The 23,525-nt window shown below is 39.1% G+C and overlaps 2 protein-coding genes across 5 annotated transcripts in view; both read left to right on the top strand.

Annotated features, from left to right (window-relative positions):
- Nucleotides 1-10,169, top strand: part of HSF5 (heat shock transcription factor 5) — a 53,278-nt gene extending 43,109 nt beyond the window's left edge. For both annotated transcript variants that reach the window (XM_086360746.1, XM_086360743.1), the window contains exon 6: nucleotides 7,895-10,169. In XM_086360746.1, coding sequence (XP_086216872.1) covers nucleotides 7,895-7,965 — 71 coding nt within the window. In that variant the 3' untranslated portion in view covers nucleotides 7,966-10,169. The remainder of the gene's footprint in view (nucleotides 1-7,894) is intronic.
- Nucleotides 10,170-12,858: 2,689 nt separating this feature from the next.
- RNF43 (ring finger protein 43) overlaps nucleotides 12,859-23,525 on the top strand; it is a 67,196-nt gene continuing 56,529 nt past the window's right edge. For 2 of the 3 annotated variants that reach the window (XM_086360720.1, XM_086360710.1), the window contains exon 1: nucleotides 12,859-15,627. In XM_086360720.1, the coding sequence (XP_086216846.1) occupies nucleotides 15,376-15,627 (252 nt within the window). In that variant the 5' untranslated portion in view covers nucleotides 12,859-15,375. The remainder of the gene's footprint in view (nucleotides 15,628-23,525) is intronic. The other variant, XM_086360711.1, reaches the window with a different exon arrangement.

A 23,525-nucleotide genomic window follows, 5' to 3' on the forward strand; every position in this document is an offset into this window, starting at 1 on the left:
GTATTTTGGCCACCTGATGCGAAGAACTGGCTCATTGGAAAAGACCCTGATGCTGGGAAAGATTGAAGGCAAGAGGAGAAGGGGACACAGAAGGATGAGATGGTTGGATGACATCTCCAACTCAATGGACATGAGTTTGAGTAAACTCTGGGAGTTGGTGATAGACAGGGAAGCCTGGTTTGTTGCAGTCCATGGGGGCACAAAGAGTCGGACACAGCTGAGCGACTGAACTGAACTGAATTGATGGTATTTCTATGTTTAACTATTGAGGAATTGCCAAACTATTTTTAATAATGGCTGAACCATTTTACATCCCCACCAGCAATGTACCAGAGTCCTCATTTCTCCACATCTTCCCTAACACTTGTTATTTTTCACTTTTTATCATCACTATAGTCATCCTAAGTAGATTTATCTATCTATTGTAGTTTTAATTCCATTTCCCTCATGATTGATGATGTTAAGCATCTTTTCATGTGCTTGTTGGCCATTTGTAGATCTTCTTTGGAGAAAAAGATATTTTTGACAACTGAATAATAATACTCCATTTGATGAAATATTCTCCTGTTTTGGTTAAATTTCTCTGGATTAAAGCCCTAGTGTGTGCTGTTAGGGCAGTAGTCAGTAAACTAGCCAGTGGACCAAATCTAGCTCACTACTTGTTTTTATATGGCCTGCAAGCTAAGCATGTAGCCTACTCTGTGTCTTACTTCATTCTGCTGCTATAATAAAAATACCATAGACTAGATGGCTTATAAGGGATTCCCAGGTGGCTCAGTGGAAAAGAGTCTACCTGTTGATGCAGGAGATGCAAGTTCAATCCCTGGATTGGGAAGATCCCCCTGGAGTAGGAAAAGGCAACCGAGTCCAGAATTCTTGCCAGGGAAGTCCCATGAATAGAAGAACCTGGCAGGCTACAGGCCATGGGGTCGCAAAGAGTTGGACACAACTGAGCACACACACACCAGGTGGCTTATAAATAACAGTCTGTGTGTGTGTGTGTGTGTGTGTGTGTGTGTGTGTGTGTGTGTTTCCTCACAGCCTCAGAGGCTGGGAAGTCCAAGATCAAGGTGCCAACAGATTCAGTGTCTGCTGAGAGTCTGCTTCCTGGCTCATAGCCTGCCTTCTTGCTGTGTCCTGACGTGGCAGAAGGGGCAGAGGAGCTCTCTGGGTCTCTTTTATAAAGGACTCTAATATCATTCATAAGAGCTCTACCATCAGAACTTAATCACCTCCCCAAAGTCCTGTTTTCTAACACCATCCTATTGGGGGTTAGATTTTAATATCAATACAAGAATTTTGAGGAGATACAAACATTCAGTCTTTCGCACCCTGCATTAGAAAGTCCTAATTCTTAGCTTCTAATTTTTTCACAGCCCTGATCACTGATGGCCAGAGAAGCCCTTAAGAATCAAGAGGGGTCCTTGGTTTGTTCCTGGGTTTCAGCATCCTCCAAAAAAAAAAAGTCAGTAGATACTTGTGGGGAACACTCAAAATGAACTATAGTATTCAGTTTAGTTCTCATAGATGACTAAGTATTTTTTATTTCAGTAGATATTAAATTCCAAGTTTAAAGTATTATTGATAGGAACTAAAAGTAAAATTTCTAAAGTATCACTTGAATTTCAATTGTAAGTATCATTAAGAGTATCTTCCCTCAGTGAAGTTCCAGCTTTCACATTATTTATGGTAAAAATAAGAGAGTTTATTAAAATCATCTCTGAAGACTTCTTTGGCCCCAAATTCTGAAGTACTGTGATGCCAACATTAACTGTTAGGATGTCATTATGTTGCTTAGTAGCCCACTGAACTGTGGCATCCTGTATCTCAGAACTTAATCTGAGACTGAACTGAGACTGAATCTGAGACCCTTCTGTAACTGAACTGTTTTGAAAATTTATCTTCTCACACTTTTTCTTTGACTTTTTTTTTTTCAAGTAACAGACTTCAAGTTGATGAGGTGTCCCAATTATACTGATTTCAGTAGATGTGCATTTTATTAGAAGGAGGCTGTTAACAACAGTCATTGCCATGCCTCGTGCAGGCCGTTTGAACACGTGTTGACTTAAGAAAATACCATTCAGATTAAAAAAAAATCAAGTACTGAAAATTAGACTCAATAATGCTCGTCCAGTTTCTACAATGATTCTGTGCGACCCCATAGATGGCAGCCCACTGGGCTCCCCCGTCCCTGGGATTCTCCAGGCAAGAACACTGGAGTGGGTTGCCATTTCCTTCTCCAGTGCATGAAAGTGAAGTCGCTCAGTCCTGTCGGACTCTTCGAGACCCCATGGACTGCAGCCTTCCAGGCTCCTCCATCCATGGGATTTTCCAGGCACGAGTACTGGAGTAGGGTGCCATTTCCTTCTCCAACAATCAAATTACCCTAAACCAAATACACCCAGATATTAGTCTTGTTGTAGAAGCTACACTGTCTTATGTTTTGATAGGTTACTTTATAGTTAAGGGAAATTGAACGTTTAAGAGCAAAGTTCAGTCCATTCCTGAAGAAAGGACTTCTCATTTTTCTATACCTATTGCAGGATTCTGGATGAGATTTCATTAAGGTAATAGCCCCCAAGCCCTAGAGAGTGCTGTTAGTAGGAATTTGCATTTCCAGGGAATTCCCTGGCAGTCCAGTGGTTAGGACTCTGTGCTTTCATTGCTGAGAACCTGGGTACCATCCCTGATGGGGGAAGTAAAATCCTGTGAGATGCAGTCAAAAAAAATTCCCAAATGAGTAGATGCAATACTCCTGTCCCTGGAGGCCTCTTGGCTCTCAGATCAACTCAGCTGCTTTGATTCTCAAATATTTACTTCTCTGATGAGTATAGAAGATTCTTGAATAAAGTCCTAGAAACCTCTAGTAGCATCAGACTAGTTTCTGTCTTTTTGCATTTTTATTGGTCTCTATGCTCTTCATTCCTTGATTGGCAGCTTTGTTAATGAAGGAAGCTCACCTTAATAATAAAATTATCAGGTTTAGATACTTGTTATTAGAAGCTATGTGCCAAATTGGAGACTTGGGCAGCCCCAAATTGGGGACTGTGTGCCAGCAAATTTGAAAAACTCTGCAGTGGCCATAGGACTGGAAAAGGTCAGTTTTCATTCCAGTCCCAAAGAAAGGCAATGCCAAAGAATATTCAGACTACCGCACAATTGCGCTAATTTCACATGCTAGCAAAGTAATGCTCAAAATTCTCCAAGCTAGGCTTCAATAGTATGTGACTGAAAACTTCCAGATGTTCAAGCTGGATTTAGAAAAAGCAGAGGAACCAGAGATCAAATTGCCAACATCCGCTGGATCATGAAAAAGCAAGAGAGTTCCAGAAAAACATCTGCTTCATTGACTACACTAAAGCTTTCGACTGTGTGGATCACAACCAACTGTGGAAAATTCTTGAAGAGATGGGAATACCAGACCACCTGACCTGCCTCCTGAAAAACCTGCATGCAGGTCAAGAAGCAACAGTTAGAACTGGACATGGAACAATGGACTGGTTCCAAACTGGGAAGGGAATACATCAAGGCTATATATTGTCACCCTGCTTATTTAACTTACATGCAGAGTACATCATGCTAAATGCTGGGCTGGATGAAGCAGAGCTGGAATCAAAGATTGCCGGGAGAAATATCAGTAACCTCAGGTATGCAGATAACACCACCCTTATGGCAGAAAGCGAAGAAGAGCTAAAGAGCCCTTGGTGAAGGTGAAAGAGGAGAGTGAAAAACTGGCTTAAAACTCAACATTCAGAAAGCGAAGATCATGGCATCCAGTCCCATCACTTCATGGCAAAAGGATGAGGAAACAATGGAAACAGTGAGAGACTTTATTTTTTTGAGCTTCAAAATCACTGCAGATGGTGATGCAGTCATGAAATTAAAAGATATTTGCTCCTTGAAGGAAAAGCTATGACAGACCTAGACAGCATATTAAGAAGCAGAGACCTTACTTTGCCAACAAAGGTCCGTCTAGTCAAAGCTGTGGTTTTTCCAGTAGTCATGTATGGATGTGAGAGTCGGACCATAAAGAAGGCTGAGCATTGAAGAATTGATACTTTTGAACTATGGTGTTGGAGAAAACTCTTGAGAATCCCTTGGACTGCAGGGAGATCAAACTGGTCAATCCTAAAGGAAATCAGTCCTGAATATTCATTGGTAGGACTGATGCTGAAGCTGAAGCTCCATTACTTTTGCCACCTGATGCAAAGAGCTGACTCATTAGAAAAGACCCTGATGCTGGGAAAGACTGAAGGCGGAAGGAGAAGGGGATGACAGAGGATGAGATGGTTGGATGGCAACACTGACTCAAGGGACGTGAGTTTGAGCAAGCTCTGGGAGGTGGTGAAGGACAGGGAAGCCTGGCGTGATGCAGTCCATGGGGTTGCAGAGTCAGACATGACTGAGCAACTGAACAACAACAAATCCCAGTCATTAAGGCTAAGAGGGTTTGTTGCTCACACTACATAACTCATTCTGAGGCTGTTATAGAGCCATACCGGCTATTGTTACTTTATTTTTTTAAAACTTATTTTGGGATATTGCCAATTAACAATGTTGTGAAAGTTTTAGGTGGGCAACGAAGGGACTCGGCCATACCTATACCATACATGTATCTGTTCTCCCCCAAACTCCCCTCCCATCCAGGCTGACGTATAACATTGAGCACAGTTCCCTGGGCTACACAGTAGGACCTTGTTGGTTATCCACTGAGCTATTGTTACTTTAAACATGCCTATCTGTGATGTGCTCTTGTTCATTATTTGAACCTATCAGTAGGATAAAGTTTTTAATAAATGACAGTTGTCTACTGAAAAAAAGAGGATTTGTTGTTGTTCTTCAGTCTACCTCCCCATAAGAGGTCTGTAGTTGTTTTATAGTCTTAAGCCTTGTTTTATAGTCTTTCCCTTTGTCACCGATTCAGTGGACATGAACTTGGGCAAACTCCGGGAGATGGTGAGGGAGAGGGAGGCCTGGCCTGCTGCAGTCCATGGGGTCACAAAGAGTTGAACACAACTTGGCACCTGAACAACAACAACAGCCTTTGTCATTATCGAGAATTCCTGCTCTGCTTTCAGAAGAGGGCTGCGGTTAGGTCGGTTCATATTCCAAAATCTTGTTTTAGTATTTTCTATTACTACATGCCCTGTCCTCCTCATTCTGATGTGGAGTTGAAGTGTTTAGAGAATGATCATACTTACATATTACTCATTCTGTATCCTTTGATCAGCTTTTTAAAATTCTGATGCCTAGGTTGCACTCTGTACCAATTAAATCAGAATGTATGGGGTAGAAGCCCTAAATCGCAATTTTTTTTTTTTAAAGATCCCCGGGTGATTCCAGTTTGCAGCAAGATTTAGAAACCATTGGCTTTAGGAATCATCTAGTGTAGAGGTTCTTTCAGTCATCTCTCTGTTACTCAGGATTAATTAGATGACCATATAACTGCATTTCAGTTACTTGAAAAAAAGATGTTCTATAAATTAAGATATAACTGTAGTTATTATCCCTGTTACTTAGACTGTAAAGAAGCCATTTTTGAAAAAAAAAAAAGAAGCCATTTTTGTGGTAAAATATATATAACATAAAATTTACCTTTTTAACTGTTTTTAAGTGTACAGTTGAGGGGCGTTAAGTACATTCACATTATATACCACCACCACCACCATCCATCTCCAGAACTTTTCTTGTCTTCCCAAACTGAAACTCCATATCCATTACATCCTTCCCTGAAGCCCCTGGCAACCACCATTCTACTTTTATTTCTATGAATTTGACTACTTCATATGAGTAGAATTGTACAATATTTGTCCTTCTGTGACTATTTCATGTTGTAGATCATTCATGTTGAAGACTCATTCATGGAGCATGTGTCATAATTTCCTTCCTTTTTAAGGCTAAATAATACCCCTTTGTATATATCTACCACACTTGTTTTCCCATTCATCCATCGATGGACTCCTGGATTACTTTCACCTTTTGGCTATTGTAAATAATGCTGCCATGGTCATAGATATACAAGAAGCCCATTTTAAGTGATAACTTGATGTCTGTTCTTCTGCAAGATGCTTATCTGGATAAATTGCATGTTCTTAATGCAGGAGACCTGGGTTCGATCCCTGGGTTGGGAAAATCCCCTGGAGAAAGGAAAGGCTACCCACTCCAGTATTCTGGCCTGGAGAATTCCATGGAATGTAAAGTCCATGGGGTCACAAAGAGTCGGACACAACCGAGCAACTTGCACTTACACTTTCTTTTTTTAACTAATTTTTTTTTTGGCTGCAAGGCACAGCATGCAGGATCTTAGTTCCCCAACCAGGGATCGAACCAATGCCCCCTGCAGTGGAAGCGTGGAGCTCTTAACCACCAGATTGCCAGTGAATTTTGAAATTGCTTGTTCTTCATGGATAGGTTGTACTCCTGTTCACCAGATGAGCTAGTACTTTTCTTTAGTAATTGATCTTCCTTTTACAAAAGAGGGCAAAAATTAAGTACTGTTCCAAATGCTCTCTAGATTTTCTCAAAGGTGGTGATAGAATTATTGTCTCTCATCTCTCCTGCTCAGGCTGTTGATCAGTCCCACAGAAGTTGTGTTTTACAAATATTGTAACAGAAGTCTCTGTATGTCTAGTAGGAAATTAAGGATTCATTCTGTGTAGTTTAGTTTAACTCCAGAATGCTACTAGGACAAGATTGTAAGCTTAAAAATCAACCTTAAAAAGGCTCGCAGGTCATGTTATTCTGAGTGAGAGAGTGAGTGAGTGAAAGTCACTCAGTCGTGTCCAACTCTTTGCGACTCCATGGACTACAGTCCATGGAATTCTCCAGGTCAGAATCCTGGAGTGGGTAGTCTTTCCTTTCTCCTGGGGATCTTCCCAACCCAGGGATGGAGCCCAGGTTTCCCTCATTGCAGGTGGATTCTTTTCCAGCTGAGCCACAAGGGAAGCCATGCTGTTCTACAAGTTGTAAACTAATTAGATTGAATCTAGAAGCCACGTTTGTTCAGTTGCTTAGTCTTGTCCAACTCTTTGTGACCCCATGGACTGTAGCCCGCCAGGCTCCTCTGTCCATGGGATTCTCCAGGCATGAGTACTGGAGTGGGTTGCTATTCGTTTTTTCAAGGGATCTTCCTGACCCAGGGATGGAACCCACGTCTCCTGCTGCTGCTGCATTGGCAGGCGGCTTTTTTTTTTTTACCACTGAGCCACCTGGGAAGCCTGGAAGTCACATTGGTTACTGAGGCTGTTTAACTCTGTTTCTATGCATAGCCTTAGCTTTTTTTGTTATAGAACCTAGTACCTGAGCTGAGAGCTCACTTCTTTACTTCTTCCCATTCTTAATGAACCCAATTTTTGTCTCTTGACCTCCTTGAAGGTTATTTTTTTTTACAGACAGTTCAGATAGACACTTTTATAAGCAAATGAGCTGCATTAGTCAATAGGTAGAAATTTTATGGAGGCAATCAACTTTGGAAAAGTAGTGTTTACTTAACATTGTTTTTCGTAAGGCATTACTTCATAATCCTGGAACCTATTTTTATAACATTGAAGAAATGAATTTTCATATGTGTGTTTGTTGTACTTTGATCTTTTTTACACTTTTTCTTAATTTTATACTTACAATAAAAGTCAGTTGAAATGAAAAAAGGCTTAGTGACATCACTAAAAGGAGAGACATTTTAAACTTTGTTAGTCTCTTTGGGTTAATGACTGAGCTGCATCTGTGCTTTAGAGGTACAGAAATGCCCTAAAAATTGAGAATCTGATGAGATAATGTAATTTTAGAGCCCATTTTACAGGTGAAACATGGCAGCTTATTCTTCTTGTTGAAAGCCTTGTCTGTCAAACTCTACAGTTTGAGAAACAGCGTAAACAAACCTTTTTTTTCTTTCTAGATCTTCATCTGCTGGTGGATGTTGCCTGCAAGCAGGAACACTTTCCAAAGGAGGAAGAATTAAGAGAGTGAGGAATGGATGACAAATGTGACATTGTGCACTAGCTGTGGCTGGAGGCAGACTAGCCTTGCACGTGACACACTGTTGGGATTTTTTTCAGTTCTGTTAAGGAAAAAAAAGTATTTTTGTTTTGTTAATTGAGAATTTTGTTAATTGAGAATTGGAATTTGATATTTACTACAGCTGTTCCGTTCAGATTGTTCACCTTGACAAACTACACGACATCTAGCAGTCTTTTGTTTGTTTGTTTGCTGCCCAGATCCCTTTCAAATGAAAAGTCCTGGCCTTCTGTTACAGTCAAGAAGCACCTAAAAACAGCTGCGTGTACGGTCCCGGAGAGTAGTCTGTGTGTGGGTGTGCTGATTTGTCGTCTTGCCACTTTCAAACAGTAGTCAGTGCAGCTCCACTGGGGAGTTCAGTCTATCTGTTTCAAATCGCAGTGTGATCCTTTTAGAGAAGAGTGTGAGAAGCAAAGGCATGTGAGGTCACCAAGATCACAGGTCTAAATGGGTCAGGAATTCGAGGGAAGAAACTCTGGGGAAGAGTTAATTTTCTAAATGATTAACCAGGAAATGCTCTCACTTCCTCACCCAGCGTTCTGTTTCAAGAGCAAGGCATCTGGACTTGGACCATCCATCACACTTAACAGCCCCTTATTCTTTTCTATTAATGGGAACTTTCTTCTATTTTCATATCTTTCTTTAATTTTAATGATACAGTATCATAAATGGTAAGGTTTTGTTAATGTATCACTTGTTTAATATATCTTCTAAAGGAAAGTATTTTAACTTGTTTAATATAATTGTATTTATAAATGCTGGTAGATTTCAAGTTTTAAAGCTTTATATTTTTATTTATATTGTGGGTAGAAGGATAAAGGATGCCTGTGTAATATTTTTATTTTTAAAGGGGAATGTACGATGTGTGAGCAAAACCATTAAGAGATTTAACACAGTGTTTATACTTACATTCAGTAAGTATAAATTCTCAGCTGTAAAAGATACTGTGTGCAAATTTTGGGACTAACTGATTAGTAGTTACCTAGCAGAAGCTATACCTTTAACAGTTTATGTATGGTTTAAGCTTCTGAGAGAAGTTTGGATAGTGGGATAGACTTAACATTTTTATCTCATCCCCTCTTTAGGATCCTAAATTCCAATAGTAGAATTGTGGAACTGGTTTTTAGGAGAGGTATCTTGGATATCCAGTTTCTGTGGTTGATCCCTCACTTGCTCATCCAATGACAGCAAGAAGCTTTCTGATTTTAAAGTTTTCAGTTGACTAGAACTTTCTTATTGGATTCTGCCTCAGTTTTCCTTATAAGCACTGCAGAAACAAAAGGGAAGCCGAGGAATGTGAAACTAGTGAGAAAGGAAAGGCACATAGTGATATGTGGCGTAAATACTCTTTCAGCCATGGTGGGTGTAACAGTACATTTTTTAAATTGCGTTGTGCCTTCCCATTGATGTCAAACCCTGGAAGTATTACAGAGATAGTAGTATTTTAGAAAAGGATGAGCTCTGTTTTGGTCTGCAGTGACTCACTTTAGATATGAAAATAGGTTCTGAAAAGTGACCTCTTTGGTCTATCTGATTAGACTAGTCCATGTCGATGTGATGAACATTTATTTATCTTTATCAGCAAGGTTTAAAAGATGAATGGATTATCAAGACTCCTACATCTTTTGGTCAGACTCTGTATTTTGGTAGAGTATGTGAAGAGGAGACCCAGTTTCTAAATGAAGGAACTTTGCCTTTTCTCTGTGATGTTGAAAAAGCTGATAAGTAAAATATCACTAAGTAAGTGATATTCCTTCCCTCAACTATGCCTTTCTTGGCTTCATATATGTTGAAAGAGATAATATCTTTTGAGGAACATGTGTCAAGCAGGAACCTTGACATGGATTTGGTTTCAGTTGTTTTAAGGCTTAATTAATGAAATGCCTTTATCAGCTTTCCAAACTGTTTTTTTATATATTGATACAACAGATCGGGGAGCTGGATCTCCTGCTATACTCACATGCCTGCTACTCATCAGCTAAAGCTATCATTACTGTCTTGGAAAAGTGGCAAAAGATAACATAAAATCTCTGTGTAAATTAGTCAGTAGGGTCTGATACAGGCTAACAAGGTTCCTGACTAGCACCTCAGTATTTCAGCACCTTATACACAAAAAATTTCAATCAGTCAACAATAAAGTGAGTGTTTCAACTAGACTTGTTGTCTTGCTTGTTTTTACTATTGAATTGGTGATCAATAGAAACCTCATTCATTATGACTAGTCATCATATTAGTAAAGTTCAAAAGGAAATGCGCTCTGTTTTTCAAAGAATCCGACTTAAAAAGTCCTGAGTTTTCTTCATTCACATTTGAATAGAGATTGAATCATTAAAATGCCATTGAGGATAAGGACGGTTCTTAGACATGCTTTTAGAAACCTAGGTTTGGGGAAAGAACCAAAGTCTTCAGTAACTTTAGTCAGTGCAGATGTGAAGGTAGGTCGTGAAGGGTGATCTGTCTCCTGTGGAAGGTTGGTGGTAGGTGTCAGTGTGGGCACTTCATTACTGCAGTGATGCCATCTTTATGGAAGTTAAAACTGCTCAGGGAAGACTCCAAAACTTTGAAGCCAGAGAATAATTTCTCTTGTTTATCAATTCTGCTGACTTTTCTTGTCAATACTGTGTATTTAATAAGCACAATATATCAGTGAACTAAGCCCTGTAGAGCTGTTTGGTTTGATCCTGAGTAACTCGAGGTACCCAGCCTCATGATATCTATTATCCTTCTCAGATCTCAGGGTTTCCTCAAGAGAGAGCAACCACATCTGTATTTTTTTCCTTTCAACTAAGTATCCGTATTAGGCCTTTTAGGTTGGGTATCTTAATTCCTTTGCAGGTTTCAAGCAGGAATAGGCGAGACAAAAACAATCAGTAGGTTACTGTTTGTTTAAAGTTTAAAGATGTTTTTGCATATATCAGATATGTAATAAAATATATTTAAAATTTTTTGTTATACTTTTATATGGAATACATAAAAACATAAAACCATAGCAGACTTTAAAAAAATTATCTCCAGAAGAATTAGACCTATTTCTATTTTTTAGGAAAGGAGCTATAAAAGGTCTATATTTGTATTATGTTCTTATGGTCCAACCAATAAAGAAAAAGTGCTAAATTAAGAATTTACTTTAGAATTTATCTCTCAGCTCTAGGTGTTATTAGGCCTAAAATGCCAAAACTATACCCATAAACTCTCTTTAAAAATTTATTAAATTTTTAATTGAAATATAATTGAATTACAATGTGTTAGTTTCAGTGTGCAACAAAGTGACTCAGATACACATATATATATATACACACACACATTTTTTTTCAGATTCTTTTCTATTATCGTTTATTCCAAGATACTGAAAATAGTTCCCTGTACTATATAATAGGTGTTTGTTATATAGTAGTTTGTATCTGCTAAGCCCAACCTCCTAATTTACTCCCTTCCAGCACTTTCCCCTTTGGTAACCGTAGGTTTGTTTCCATGTCTGTGAGTCTCTCTCTGTTTTGCAGATAAGTTCATCTGTGTCATTGTAGATTCCAGATACAAGTGATAGCGTATGATGTTTGTCTTTGGCTTGCCTCACTTAGTATGATAATCTCTAGGTCCATCTGTGTTGCTGTAAATGGCATTATTTCATTCTTTTTTATTGGCTGAGTAATATTCCATTGTATAAATGTACCACATCTTTATCCATTTATCTGTTGATGGACATTCAGGTTGCTTCCATGTCTTGGCTATTGCAAATGGTACTGCTGTGAACACTGGGGTAAATGTATCTTTTCAAATTAGACTGTAAACCCTCTTTAGGGATAAAATTCTCAAGGTGACTAGGTCACTCATACCTTTTGCCTTCAGAGGCATTGTCATTTAATCTTGACAACCAAGCTACAATGCAGTTATTATTCTCCACATTTTCCAGGTGATCAATTTGCACAATTCTTTTGTGCATGTTAGAAATTGTTTTAAATTTTATGTGCTTCTTACCACAATTTAAAATGTACTTTTTACCACAATAAGCATGTAGCATAAATCTTAACCTTTTTTAAGTGTAATGTTAATCATATTCACATCATTGTTCATTTGTACAGTTTGGAAAGATTATTGGCATCAGGTTAAAAATAAAATGTCTGGCCACAGTCAAATACAATCTGGTCATTTTGAAAATTCAAATTTTAGAAACATACATCAGAAACGTTTGCATTCTTTCTAAAGATAATGTTACTAGAAGGGTTATGGTTCACAAATGTGGTAAAAGTTACTTGTTGCTATTGTTGTTGCTAAGTCACTTCAGTCGTGTCCGACTCTGTGTGACCCCATAGATGGCAGCCCACCAGGCTCCCCCGTCCCTGGGATTCTCCAGGCAAGAACACTGGAGTGGGTTGCCATTTCCTTCCCCAATGCATGAAAGTGAAAAGTGAAAGGGAAGTTGCTCAGTTGTGTTCAACTCTTCGTGACCCCATGGACTGCAGCCTACCAGGCTCCTCCATCCATGGGATTTTCCAGGTAAGAGTACTGGAGTGGGGTGCCATCGCCTTCTCCGGGTAAAAGTTACCAGAAGGATTATTTTTCACAAATGTGGTAAGTAACCAAAAATTAGTTTTCTTTTTGTCTACACCCTTCTTATTAAGCATATATATTTACCCCTTTACTTGTATTTATGATATAGACTTACTTTCAGTTTCACATTGAAGGCCCAGGTCTGATCCATAGTATTATTTCACATCCCAGGGATGTAAGAAGAAAATAACAGATTCCAGCCCTGTGACATCACCTAATGTAAAAGCCTGGTACAGGCACAGTTTAGAAAAGAGCTACTGAATTTAAATTTGCAGGAGCTGAAGCAAAACTTCATAAAATGGACAGAATTCTTGCCAGGGTAGCTGACTTAAAACAGCAATAAATCAGTGAGTGAGAACTACAGCACAGGATCACATTATTCTGGCTTTGTGGCCTTTATAGACACTAAAACCCGGAAGAGCAGACATCACTTTGAACTTATATTTGCAAAACGTTGTGTCCATTATTTTATCTTATGGGTTTCCTTTTTTTTTTTTTTTGGTCTTTATTTCCTCATCCCGCCATCTCTGTCTCTTGGGTGCAGAATCTGCTTACCTATCTGTTCAAGTGGCCTTGATTTACGTGTGGGAACTTGCTTACTCAGAGAAAGGTATTGAGGACTGAACTGGGTGCAGTTTGGCCGTGGCTCAATAGAGGGAGTTGGGGAGCCGAGAGAAGAGCGAGCTCAGGAACGTGTCTGGCGAAGTGTGCGCGCACCGTGCCCCAGGCAGCCAGGAGGAGGGGGCGGGACGGGGCGGCTGCCTCTGGCTGCTCCACCCTCACTGTGTCAGCAGGTAGAGAGCGTGATTGCAGTCCCAGGGGAGGGAGTCCGAGCTAGAACACCAATTACAAACCACAGGCTTCCTGCTCTAGGGAGTTGATCCAGAATTGTCTTTCTGGAAGGGAAGCACTTGAATCCTTCCGAACTTTCCAAGTCTATCCATGATTCAGAGACCTTGCCTTCTCCCTTTGGGATTGTCTGTGTTCCTGGTAGTGAATTGTTGCTGATGTATTTGCTTTGCTCTTTCAAGATCTCATCATTTTTATATGCTGTTTGGGGAGAAAAAGGACTTTTGTTAGAAAGGAGATTTCAGAAATGGTTTTGGATCCTCTCTAAGTGTTTTTAGAATTCTTTGGGGACAGTAGCTCTAACCTTGGAGTAAGTTTCTGCCTTTGACCTGCATGGATTATTTTTTCAGGCTGCGGAATTTCTCGGCTCCTACCTGCAGTGTGGGGCACTTGGTTTGGTTGCAGAGTAAGAAGGTGGAAGAATGAACTGTACTTGGTTAAGCAGTTGAAACCTTTTCTTGAGCAGGATCTATAAAAGCATAATTGAATTTGTTTCACCCCCGTGGATTCCAGTGGGCCCGACAGCACAACAGGTTTGCAGATTTCTTTTGAAATTCTTTTTTTTTCTCCCTCTGCCTCAGCGAAAGAAAGGAATCTATATAACAGGTTCATATTCAATTGCTTGGCTTTTCAGCACTTATTCTGAAGACTTAATAAGATTTTTTAACTTGACCTCTGAACACAGTGGGCTTTGTGGTTGAAGTGCATTTGTATTTACTTAAGGGTGCACATTTTGAAATCTTAGAATAAGATTTTGTTTGTACAAAGACCCAAATTCTCAAGTGCGCCTAGAAATAGCACAGATCTACTCTACTCAGGATTATTTTTACTTTTTCAGGGCATTCTACTTAGAGCCTGTAGACTAATCACCTCCTCACTCCCCCTATCTTTTATTCCCTACCCCCTCAAGGAATTTGAAAACGTGTTAGGAATAGTCCTTTGTTTTACTATGAACCCAGAAAATTACAGATTATAAGATCTGGATAATAAAGTAGTTTCCAAAAGCATCTCATGGGAAATCACAGTGCTTGGCATTCTCAAGTAGGAGAATAAAAGGAGGAATCCCTAAGATAGGAAAATAAAGATAGAAATATGAATTTCAACCGGAAAAGATAATTGGAAAGCCAACCTTTTCAAATATTCTTCGAATTATGAAAATTGGAAAAGATTGTGATGCTCAGATTTATCCTGTGAATATGTGAAGACATAAATTAGCACCTAACTTACTGGCAAATCTAGGTAGAAAATTTTAAACTCATAGTATATTTAAGTTCATGAAAAGTGTTATAGGTTCAGTGGGCCTGGAACTTTGGCTACACTGAAATACAGTTTAATGTTGAAACTTTTATGAATACATGTAGCATCTTTGGCCATCTCTCAAGGTGTGGTCTGAAATATTGTTCCCTCTCCTTCCCCTTAAAAAAGAAGCTCTGTGATCTTTAGTCTTTTACCATTGACAAGTTTTGTAACTTAAAGGGGCCACCTCTTCATTTTCTGAGCTGGAGTTTTTCACTCTCACCTTTGATGCATGGCCTTGGTCGTTTACTTTGCCTTGTTTTGTTCATTAACATTGGGTTTAGTGGCTCGAGGACTTGTTGCATATGGAAGACCAGCACCAGGTGATCTGACATAATAAAAATTCAGGATGTGACATTCAACCTCAAGCAACACTGAAAATTCCAAAGAGAAGTGCGATATCTTTACTAATCGTAGTGAAGATGGGAGAAAATGACATACCTGAAGCAGAAGTAGGCTGACAATAACCTTCTTGCCTGCTTGAGCAGGAATACCACCTGTCCTTGGGAATATACTTTAGAGAAAGGAAGGGCCAAAACTACGACTCGGCTTTCTGAAACGGACGCAGAAGTTTCTTTTCCTCCATTTGTCTGGATTTGAGAACCTGCGTTTGGTCTTAGCTACTGGAAGCAGTATGTATGGCCGAAGTGCATCGCTGCAGCTGGTAGCATGAGTGGTGGCCACCAGCTACAGCTGGCTGCCCTCTGGCCCTGGCTGCTGATGGCTACCCTGCAGGCAGGCTTTGGACGCACGGGACTGGTACTGGCAGCAGCGGTGGAGTCTGAAAGATCAGCTGAGCAGAAGGCTATTATCAGAGTGATCCCCTTGAAAATGGACCCCACAGGAAAACTGAATCTCACTTTGGAAGGCGTGTTTGCTGGTGTTGCTGAAATAACTCCAGCAGAAGGAAAATTAATGCAGGTAAGGATGACTTTTATTATTTTTCACTTTCCATCTGTTTGAAATATACCTTCCTTGTTTTGTCTTCCAAATCGAATTCCACAGAAGGGCTCTGCTGCCTGGCTTTCTATTTGTTTCATCTTGTTAAACATGTTATTTATTGACATTCTAAAGCAAATTCTGAGTTTATACTCTAGAAGAAACGTAAATGCTGTATTTTATAAGATCATCTGCTATTTTTAACTCTGGTATTACACTATATTACATAATAAGACCTTTCTTTGCAAGTGATATATTCTGGACACTTTTTTTTTTTAATAGATGAAATATATGGGCTTGTATTTAATTAACTCAAGGAGTGTACTTATATCCGGTTTTAGATTTGAGGTGAGCACTAAGGTTGATTTTGATGGTCAGCAGCACCCTGATGTTCTAGAATGCCTTTGGAGCGTATTTGATCACTGTGTCACTTTTAAAAATCAGTCAAGCTTGAATGCTACGGTTGGCCTTATACCATGTGTGGCCCCCTATTGCTAAGCCCCAAATGGAGAGGATTGGATTACAAAATGGACACAAGCTGTAAACCTGCCTCCTGACCACTTTAGACTTGTCTACACTTAATTTTATTATTTTCAAAAATTTTAAATTTAACATCTGTGTTTTATTGACCCACGGAGTTTTTCAGACAGTTTCTTAGGCTTTGCAGTTGTGAATTTTGCCTATAACTCATTCATAGCCTGCTCTATATGTGTTTAATTTATGAACTGACTGAGGCCATAGCATTTCATAGATGAATTGCTCATACCCCCTACCCCCACCCTCCAAATGTAGAGCCTGGAGGGCTCTGCCTTTTTAATGCGGCATTTTAGTATCTTATTCTATAAAATTATATTACTTATTGATTAAAATTCATTTTATCAAAGGACATTTCTTGCTGTAGCTCTCGGTCACAGGTGAAAATGTTGTTAAATCAAGCTCAGATTTTTATTGCGTGATATGAACAGAACCAAAATATAGTATAAATTTAAATTTTGGTCCACCCAAAGGGAAAAGCTGAGAAAATTTAACAAATTATAGAACTCTCTTTGCCCAACACAGAGTTTTATGTATATCTTAGTGGCTTTTCACGATCACTTCTTGGGCAATGTTTTGAAGCTGGGATAAGTGAAGTGGAAGAAGAATTGGGTGAAAAGGAAGGCTCTGCTATTTAGATAAATAGACAGGCAAAAAGAATATATCTGGAAAAAATAGTGTAAGAATTTTTGGAAAAGAGTCTATTTAATTTGAACTTTAGAACAGACTTAGGAATATCTAAACGTTGAAACCATAAATCATTTTGAATACAAACTTCCTTCCTGACTTTGCCTGGTTAATACCCTGAAGCATGAGGTATGTACTCCATTTTCATTTCTTGCCCTAAGTAATTTCAGGATGGAATCATATTCTGGTAGCTCTGAGGCGTTGGAAGCTGTACTAAACTTTGTGCCTTATTAATATCCTGTGGCAGCATGTTCAATGGGTTAATTATATGCTGCGTTAAATAGTGTCCTCTTTTATTTTAAATTTTTTGTCTTCTATTATAATACATCTCTACGTAAAGTTTCTGTATATTCATAAAGGAAAAGGTATGTAAGAGATATCAGCTGGCATTCTCTTTGCGATTTATTACTTTGTCAATCTTTATCATGTCTTCTCCTATTTTGCCCTTTTTCTCATACTGGTAAGTGTTGCTTAATCCTTTTTTTCCACATATTAACTTTGAGTCTACCATTGTCCTTTAAGTATTGCTCCTTCACTTTGTGAAGAACGAATTTCATTGTTATTTAGCAGGACCTTTCCAGGCTTTCCAGTAGATAGTTGGCATCATTGGCAATTTTCAGTCTTTTCTTCGCCTTTTCTCTCCGTGCAAGCTTCTTCTATGTCAGGGTCAATAATAAACTTGTATACTAGCTTAGTATTAATCTTTGGAGATTTTCAGTATTGGTCCTGGTTTATTGTCTATTAATCAAGTTTTAATCCACAATAATTACTAAATTTTCTTAATAATCTCTAATGAGAGACTTAAAAACTTTTGAATGAGATGCATCAGTTCTTTTTTATCCACTATTTGATTAACTCTTTCAAAGAAGTCTAGCGTGTTAGGGACACATGGTGTACACTTCTAGAATCCATGCTGTTTGTTCCTTATCAGATTACACTGCAACACAGGTTTACTCAACTGTGGTTAACCAAGCCTTCCACTCAGCTCAAGTTCTGTTTAAATGTCCTAGAGCTGTGCTTTGCTGCACTTTAGCTTTCTTGGTGGATATCTGTCCCCTGGTGTCACAAATCCAAAGACAGTTTTCTCTGTTGGCGTTGCAGAATTTTGGATAATTCTATATATCCTTCTACCTATGAATTATTCTAGCTGCCTGTTAAGCTTGATTATCTTCAAAGATACAGTTAAGGCTTTGTAAAATTGGGCATGCAATGCATTGGGAAATGTGAAATTATGAGGACAATGATTTAAAAAAATAATGATGACTGCGTTATTGTGGTTTCTGTAATTTCCAGAAGTTTCCTAATATCTGACATGTCTTTACATTTTGTTCAGTTGTTTCAGTGTATGTACTATTTCATAAGGACCAAACTAACTGGATTTTCATTTGTATTACAATTTGGATTTTCCTTAAACAAAGAGAAACATCTGTGACAGCGTGCCCCAGATATTATTATTCTGTTTAATAATAAAATAGACCACAGAACTTTTTCCTAAAATTATTTTGTCTGTCTCAGCTTCATCTGATGACTATATATACAAGACCAGGTCTTGGTGAATTTTTGTCCTGATTCTTATTCCTCAGTTTTCTCTTTACCAAGAGTTATATCCATTGTACAGTATATGTTCAGAGTCTTAAATGATAATATTCTCTTTAAAGTACTATAAGAAAGTCAAAATAAAAGAGGAAATGTTGCCTTGCCATATTTCTTTCATTTCTCAAATCGTCTCTTGTCCGTTTGAAAACTCCCATCTGAGTCTTGACCAAATTATATTGTTTTCCTTCCTATTTGGCCCAAGAGCTGCTTCTCTGCACAACCGTATTATTTCAAATCCCTGTGCGGGTTTGCCATTGTCTTTAAAGTGTCTACTTCTTAGCTTTCCTCTATATTTGCCAAAATCGTGTCTCTCCCTCTTTTCTGATTTCCTGCTCCTTTTTAAATCTGTTTCCCATTTAATGTTTATATTTAGGATAACCTTCTACCACTCTTCCATCTCAGTATTTCCCTAACTAGCCATCAAAAATCCAGGTCCAAAAAAATATTTTTTTTATAATTACAAGTAATGATGGATGTTAACTAAACTTATTGTGGGGATCATTTCACAATATATATGTATGTCAAATCTTATTATACACCTGAAAATAATACAGTGTTATATATCAATTATATCTCAAAGAAAAAGCAGAATGTGGGGGACACACACACACACAAATTCATGTCAAGGAAACTAATTACTTGGCAGTGTGATAAAGACACTGGGAGTGATTACACTATTATTGTTATTGTTTCGACCATTCTTTCGAATATACTCTTTTTTTCTCCTGGTTTATACAACTGTAGAAGGAAAATGAGCTGGAGCTTACGCGCTGTCCCATTGTCCAGCTTTCTGGTTTGTTAACCTCTTATCAACATTTGTTTATATTATTTCTTAGTGATATTGTTGCTACCACTTCTAAAAATGATTACAGTCCTGTTTTCTTTCTCCATTCTTGCTCTTTATTAATAAACGTGACTTAGAGGGACACCCCACAATTCATTTTCCTTCTCCTCAAAGCAGAAGCCCAGGAGGATCTTAGTGTAGTGCAGGAGAGGTCACTGATTCTTTCACCATCACATTCTTCCTGCTCAGCTGGTTGTCCTGGATTTTCTTAGACTCCAGGTTAAAGTTATGATCAAGATTAGAATGTGCTGCCCTGAGGCTTCAGACCTACATTGGAAGCTGTGGTAGTGCAGCATTTGGCCAGCAGCAGTGAACACCTCCTGCACAAATTCCCCCTTGCGTGGTGTCTCTGCTTGCCCCTCCATTTACCTATTAGTCAACACATAGTTATCCTATCTTTGCATTCTCGCTTTATTTATAGTCAGGGCCTGAAGTGAACGTTTTGGGGAGGAAGAGGAAACTTCATAGTTTAAGTTTTGGCCAAAGCCAGAGAGACAATGCTGTATAGCAAACTTGCAGTTGACAAAGTGATTAAACTATAACTAAAGGGACTTGACTTTTAGCTCCAATCCTGCCACTAAGTAGTTGGGTGGGTGACAAGATAGTTTTTTACCTTTCTAGGCTTTAGATTTGCGTCTGCATAACTGAACTGTAACGTGCCATGCACTTTACATGTATTAGCTCACTGAATCTTCATTATACCTTCAAGAGAGAAATACAGTCCTTTTTTTTTTTTAAGACTAGGGCAGATGTTTTTTAATTGTGTTTTTAACTGAAGTAGAGTTAATGTACAATATTATATAAGTCACAGGGCTTCCCTCGTAGCTCAGTCGGTAAAGAGTCTACCTGCAATGCAGGAGACCCGGGTTCGATTCCTGGGTCGGGAAGATGCCCTAGAGAAGGAAATGGCAACCCACCCCAGTATTCTGGCCTGAAGAACCCCATGAACAGAGGAGCCTGGCAGGCTACAGTCTATGGGGTTGCAAGAGTCAGACACGACTAAGCGCACACTGGACAGCATATAAGTTACGAATATACAATATAGTGATTCACAATTATTGAAGGTATGACTCCATTTATAGTTATTATAAAATATTGGCTATATTCCCTGTGTTGTACAATATGTCCTTGTAGCTTATTTTATACGTAATACTGGTACCTCCTACTCTTCAGCCCTGTATTGCCGCTCCTCCTCCCTGCCCCCACTGGGAGAGCCACTAGTTCGTTCTCTGTGAGTCTGCTTCTTTTTTTGTTGTTGTTATATTCACTAGTTGTTGTATTTTTTAGATTCCACATATAAGTGATATCATACAGTAGACATACAGTACTTTTATTTTCACATATTATAGGTAAAGAAACGGAGGATCAAAGTGAGTCTCAAGCTATTTGCCAAAGTCTAAAAGTAAGTGGCACAGCTGGAGCTTGAACCCCAGAGCTCATGCTTTCCTCACTCTAAAATTTTGTACATCTAAAATGCTGCAGATGAACACCAGGGTAGGCCTTATATAAATGATGAATTTATTTCCAGAACAGAAGAGAATGCAGATGATGAGTACTGTTCTCTGCAGTTAATCCAAACTGTATGTATTTCTTCTATTTCTCTTCATTTGTGCTTAATTTACAAAGACATTTGTAAATCAGAATGTTATTGGTATATCTGTTTTAGTGTAACAATTATCATTACCTTTCTCTTCATTTTATAACAGTAAGTTATCTCACATAGGAACATGAAATAATAAACTTTGACGTAGCATGCATCCAACTGTCATTGCTCAAGTCAGAGCTTCTTGGAAGCAGAGATTTCAAAGATTTTGTAGCTTTGAGGCCAGCCTTTAAAAGAAGTATAACTATTTGAAGTACAGTCAACTCTCAGTTATTTATGTTAGTGGGGGGTGCAGAAAATTCAGTTAATTTATAGTTGACTTTGGAATGTAGTCAGAAGTATACCATCGGATGTAAACCCTCTGTGCACACAAGCAGGCTGAGGTGCTTGCCTCCTGGGATCCCAGCTTGACTTGGCTTTGTTGTCAGAAGCGTGGCACCCGGAAGAGAGAAGGAAGCTGCAGATATTTTTATTGATAGTTTTTCAGGTTAAGGAGATATCTCATGTAAAAATACCCATCAGACAGATTTGTATAAATAATCATTCTGTACTTCATGTGGAAATCCCGCAGAATTGTTGTAAGTTCAAATTCATTAATCTGTCTGGTTGTAGGAAGCAATGAATGAGCTGTGCCCTTGGTTATTGCCCCTATCAGGCTATTTAGTGTCCTTTGAGCTGATTCCAGGGGTAGGCATTTCCTTGGTTTTTGTGGTAAACGGTGTGTGTGTGTGTGTTGTAATTTTCTTTATCTACAAATTAGTCATAGTTAACTTTTTACACAGTTTTAAAGATATCCCTGAGGCTCAAGGTTTTGTTTTTGTTTTCAATAAAAAAAAGCCTTTACATTTTATCCACTGAGAAGTATTTATTGGAACTTTTATGTGCTTCCCCCTCTCCCTTGCTGCTGCTGCTGCTGCTAAGTCGCTTCAGTCGTGCCCAACTCTGTGCAACCCCACAGATGGCAGCCCACCAGGCTCGCCCGTCCCTGGGATTCTCCAGGCAAGAACACTGGAGTGGGTTGCCATTTCCTTCTCCAACAGAGGAAAAGGTGTTATAAATGAGCAATGTACTATTATAAATGTTCTGTCAGGAACCAGAATTGATAGCAGGGTATTGTTGTTAGAGAAGTGTATGATGATATTCCATCAAATTTCTGTAGTGATTTTCTTCCAAGGAGCTTAAAATGATTGACAAATACTTGCAAACCAAATACAGGTGATACTCCATTTTGTAGAAAAGGAAACTTAATGACAGAGAAAGCAAGTTAATTATCTTAGAACAAAGTCACACAGAACTAAATGGACCCTGTGTACTTTGCAGGAGATAGATGAATAGTCCACTTTTTAAGTTATCCAAGGATGTGCTTTTCTCAGGGAAATCCTCAAAAGCTAAAATTCTGTCAATGGTTGAGATGTGGGATATGGTCCCAGTATCCTCTATTGGGACCTGTGTTGCTCGATTTGGTGATTCAGCTATTGGTGAAGCAGGGTGCCAACTTTATGTCTCAGAAGCCCTCTGAGCTGACTCTGTGACCTGCATTCATTGTTTCATTGAGAATTGTTGGAGTTGGAGCCAGAGTTTTTACAATGAGCTGTTGAGGGCCTGCAGGATCTGGCCTGGCACCTGCACCTCTTGCCTCCTCACCCCTCACTCTGCTCCAGTCGCTGTGACCTTGTTGTCCTTCAGCTAAGCCAGGCCTGCTCCCACCTCAGGGCCTTTCCACTTCCTCATCCCACTTACATCCCAAACACTTTCTTCTCTTAGTCCCTCAAATGTCCGCCCCAAGTGTCAAATACACCTTCTTGGTGAGGCCTTCCTGGGCCTGTTCTGAGGGAGTCTTCCTGTTCCCCCAGGGCTCCTCTTCTCCGCCCCTGCTTTGCTTTGCTTTGTAAACTTCCTGCAGTGTGGCACACTTTTATGCTGTCTCCCCTCAGGAGGCTGTGAGCTCTGTGAAAGCAGGGCTTTCATCTCTCAGTTCAGAGCTGTGTTTTGGGGAACAGGGCTTTAGTGTACTTGGTGCTTTTCCCATAGGAGTAACTCAATAAATATTTATTGAATGAATATAAGGAACATTATGGTGGTGCCGAGTGGCTGTGATTGGTCAGAGATCACTCTAGGATGAAACAGACTTATTTATCTCATCACATTTTTTAAGTACATTTTTTGAAGTCGATTATTGTGAGTGCTTTGGGCTTGATAGAGCATGCTGCACTCTGTTCTCTCTCTGACTTATCACTGACAGCATACTGTCTCCTTGATGGTCATTTTCAAACTGTAAACATGACTTTAAACGATTTGTTTGGTATAATCAATATCCTTTACACAGCGCTTACTTAGTTTTAATAACTAGCCCAATCCCTACTTTTTAGGAAATTGTCATTTTCCAAGAAAAATGTCTTGGGGTACTGATGTAAAATCTGTGATTATAAGATGGTGTGTGCATGTGTGCTGTGCTCAGTCATGTCTGATTCTTTGTGACCCCCCTGGGGTGTAGCCCACCAGGCTCCTCTGTCCATGGAATTTTCCAGGCAAGAAGAATACTGGAGTGGGCTATTATTTCCTCCTCCAGGGCATCTTCCCAACCCAAGGATCTTGAACCCATGTCTTCTGCATTAG

The sequence above is a fragment of the Bos grunniens genome, chromosome 19 (assembly GCF_055505025.1).
Source record: "Bos grunniens cultivar Pamir isolate PY7600 chromosome 19, Bosgru_T2T1.0, whole genome shotgun sequence".
NCBI classification, from domain to species: Eukaryota; Metazoa; Chordata; class Mammalia; order Artiodactyla; family Bovidae; genus Bos; species Bos grunniens.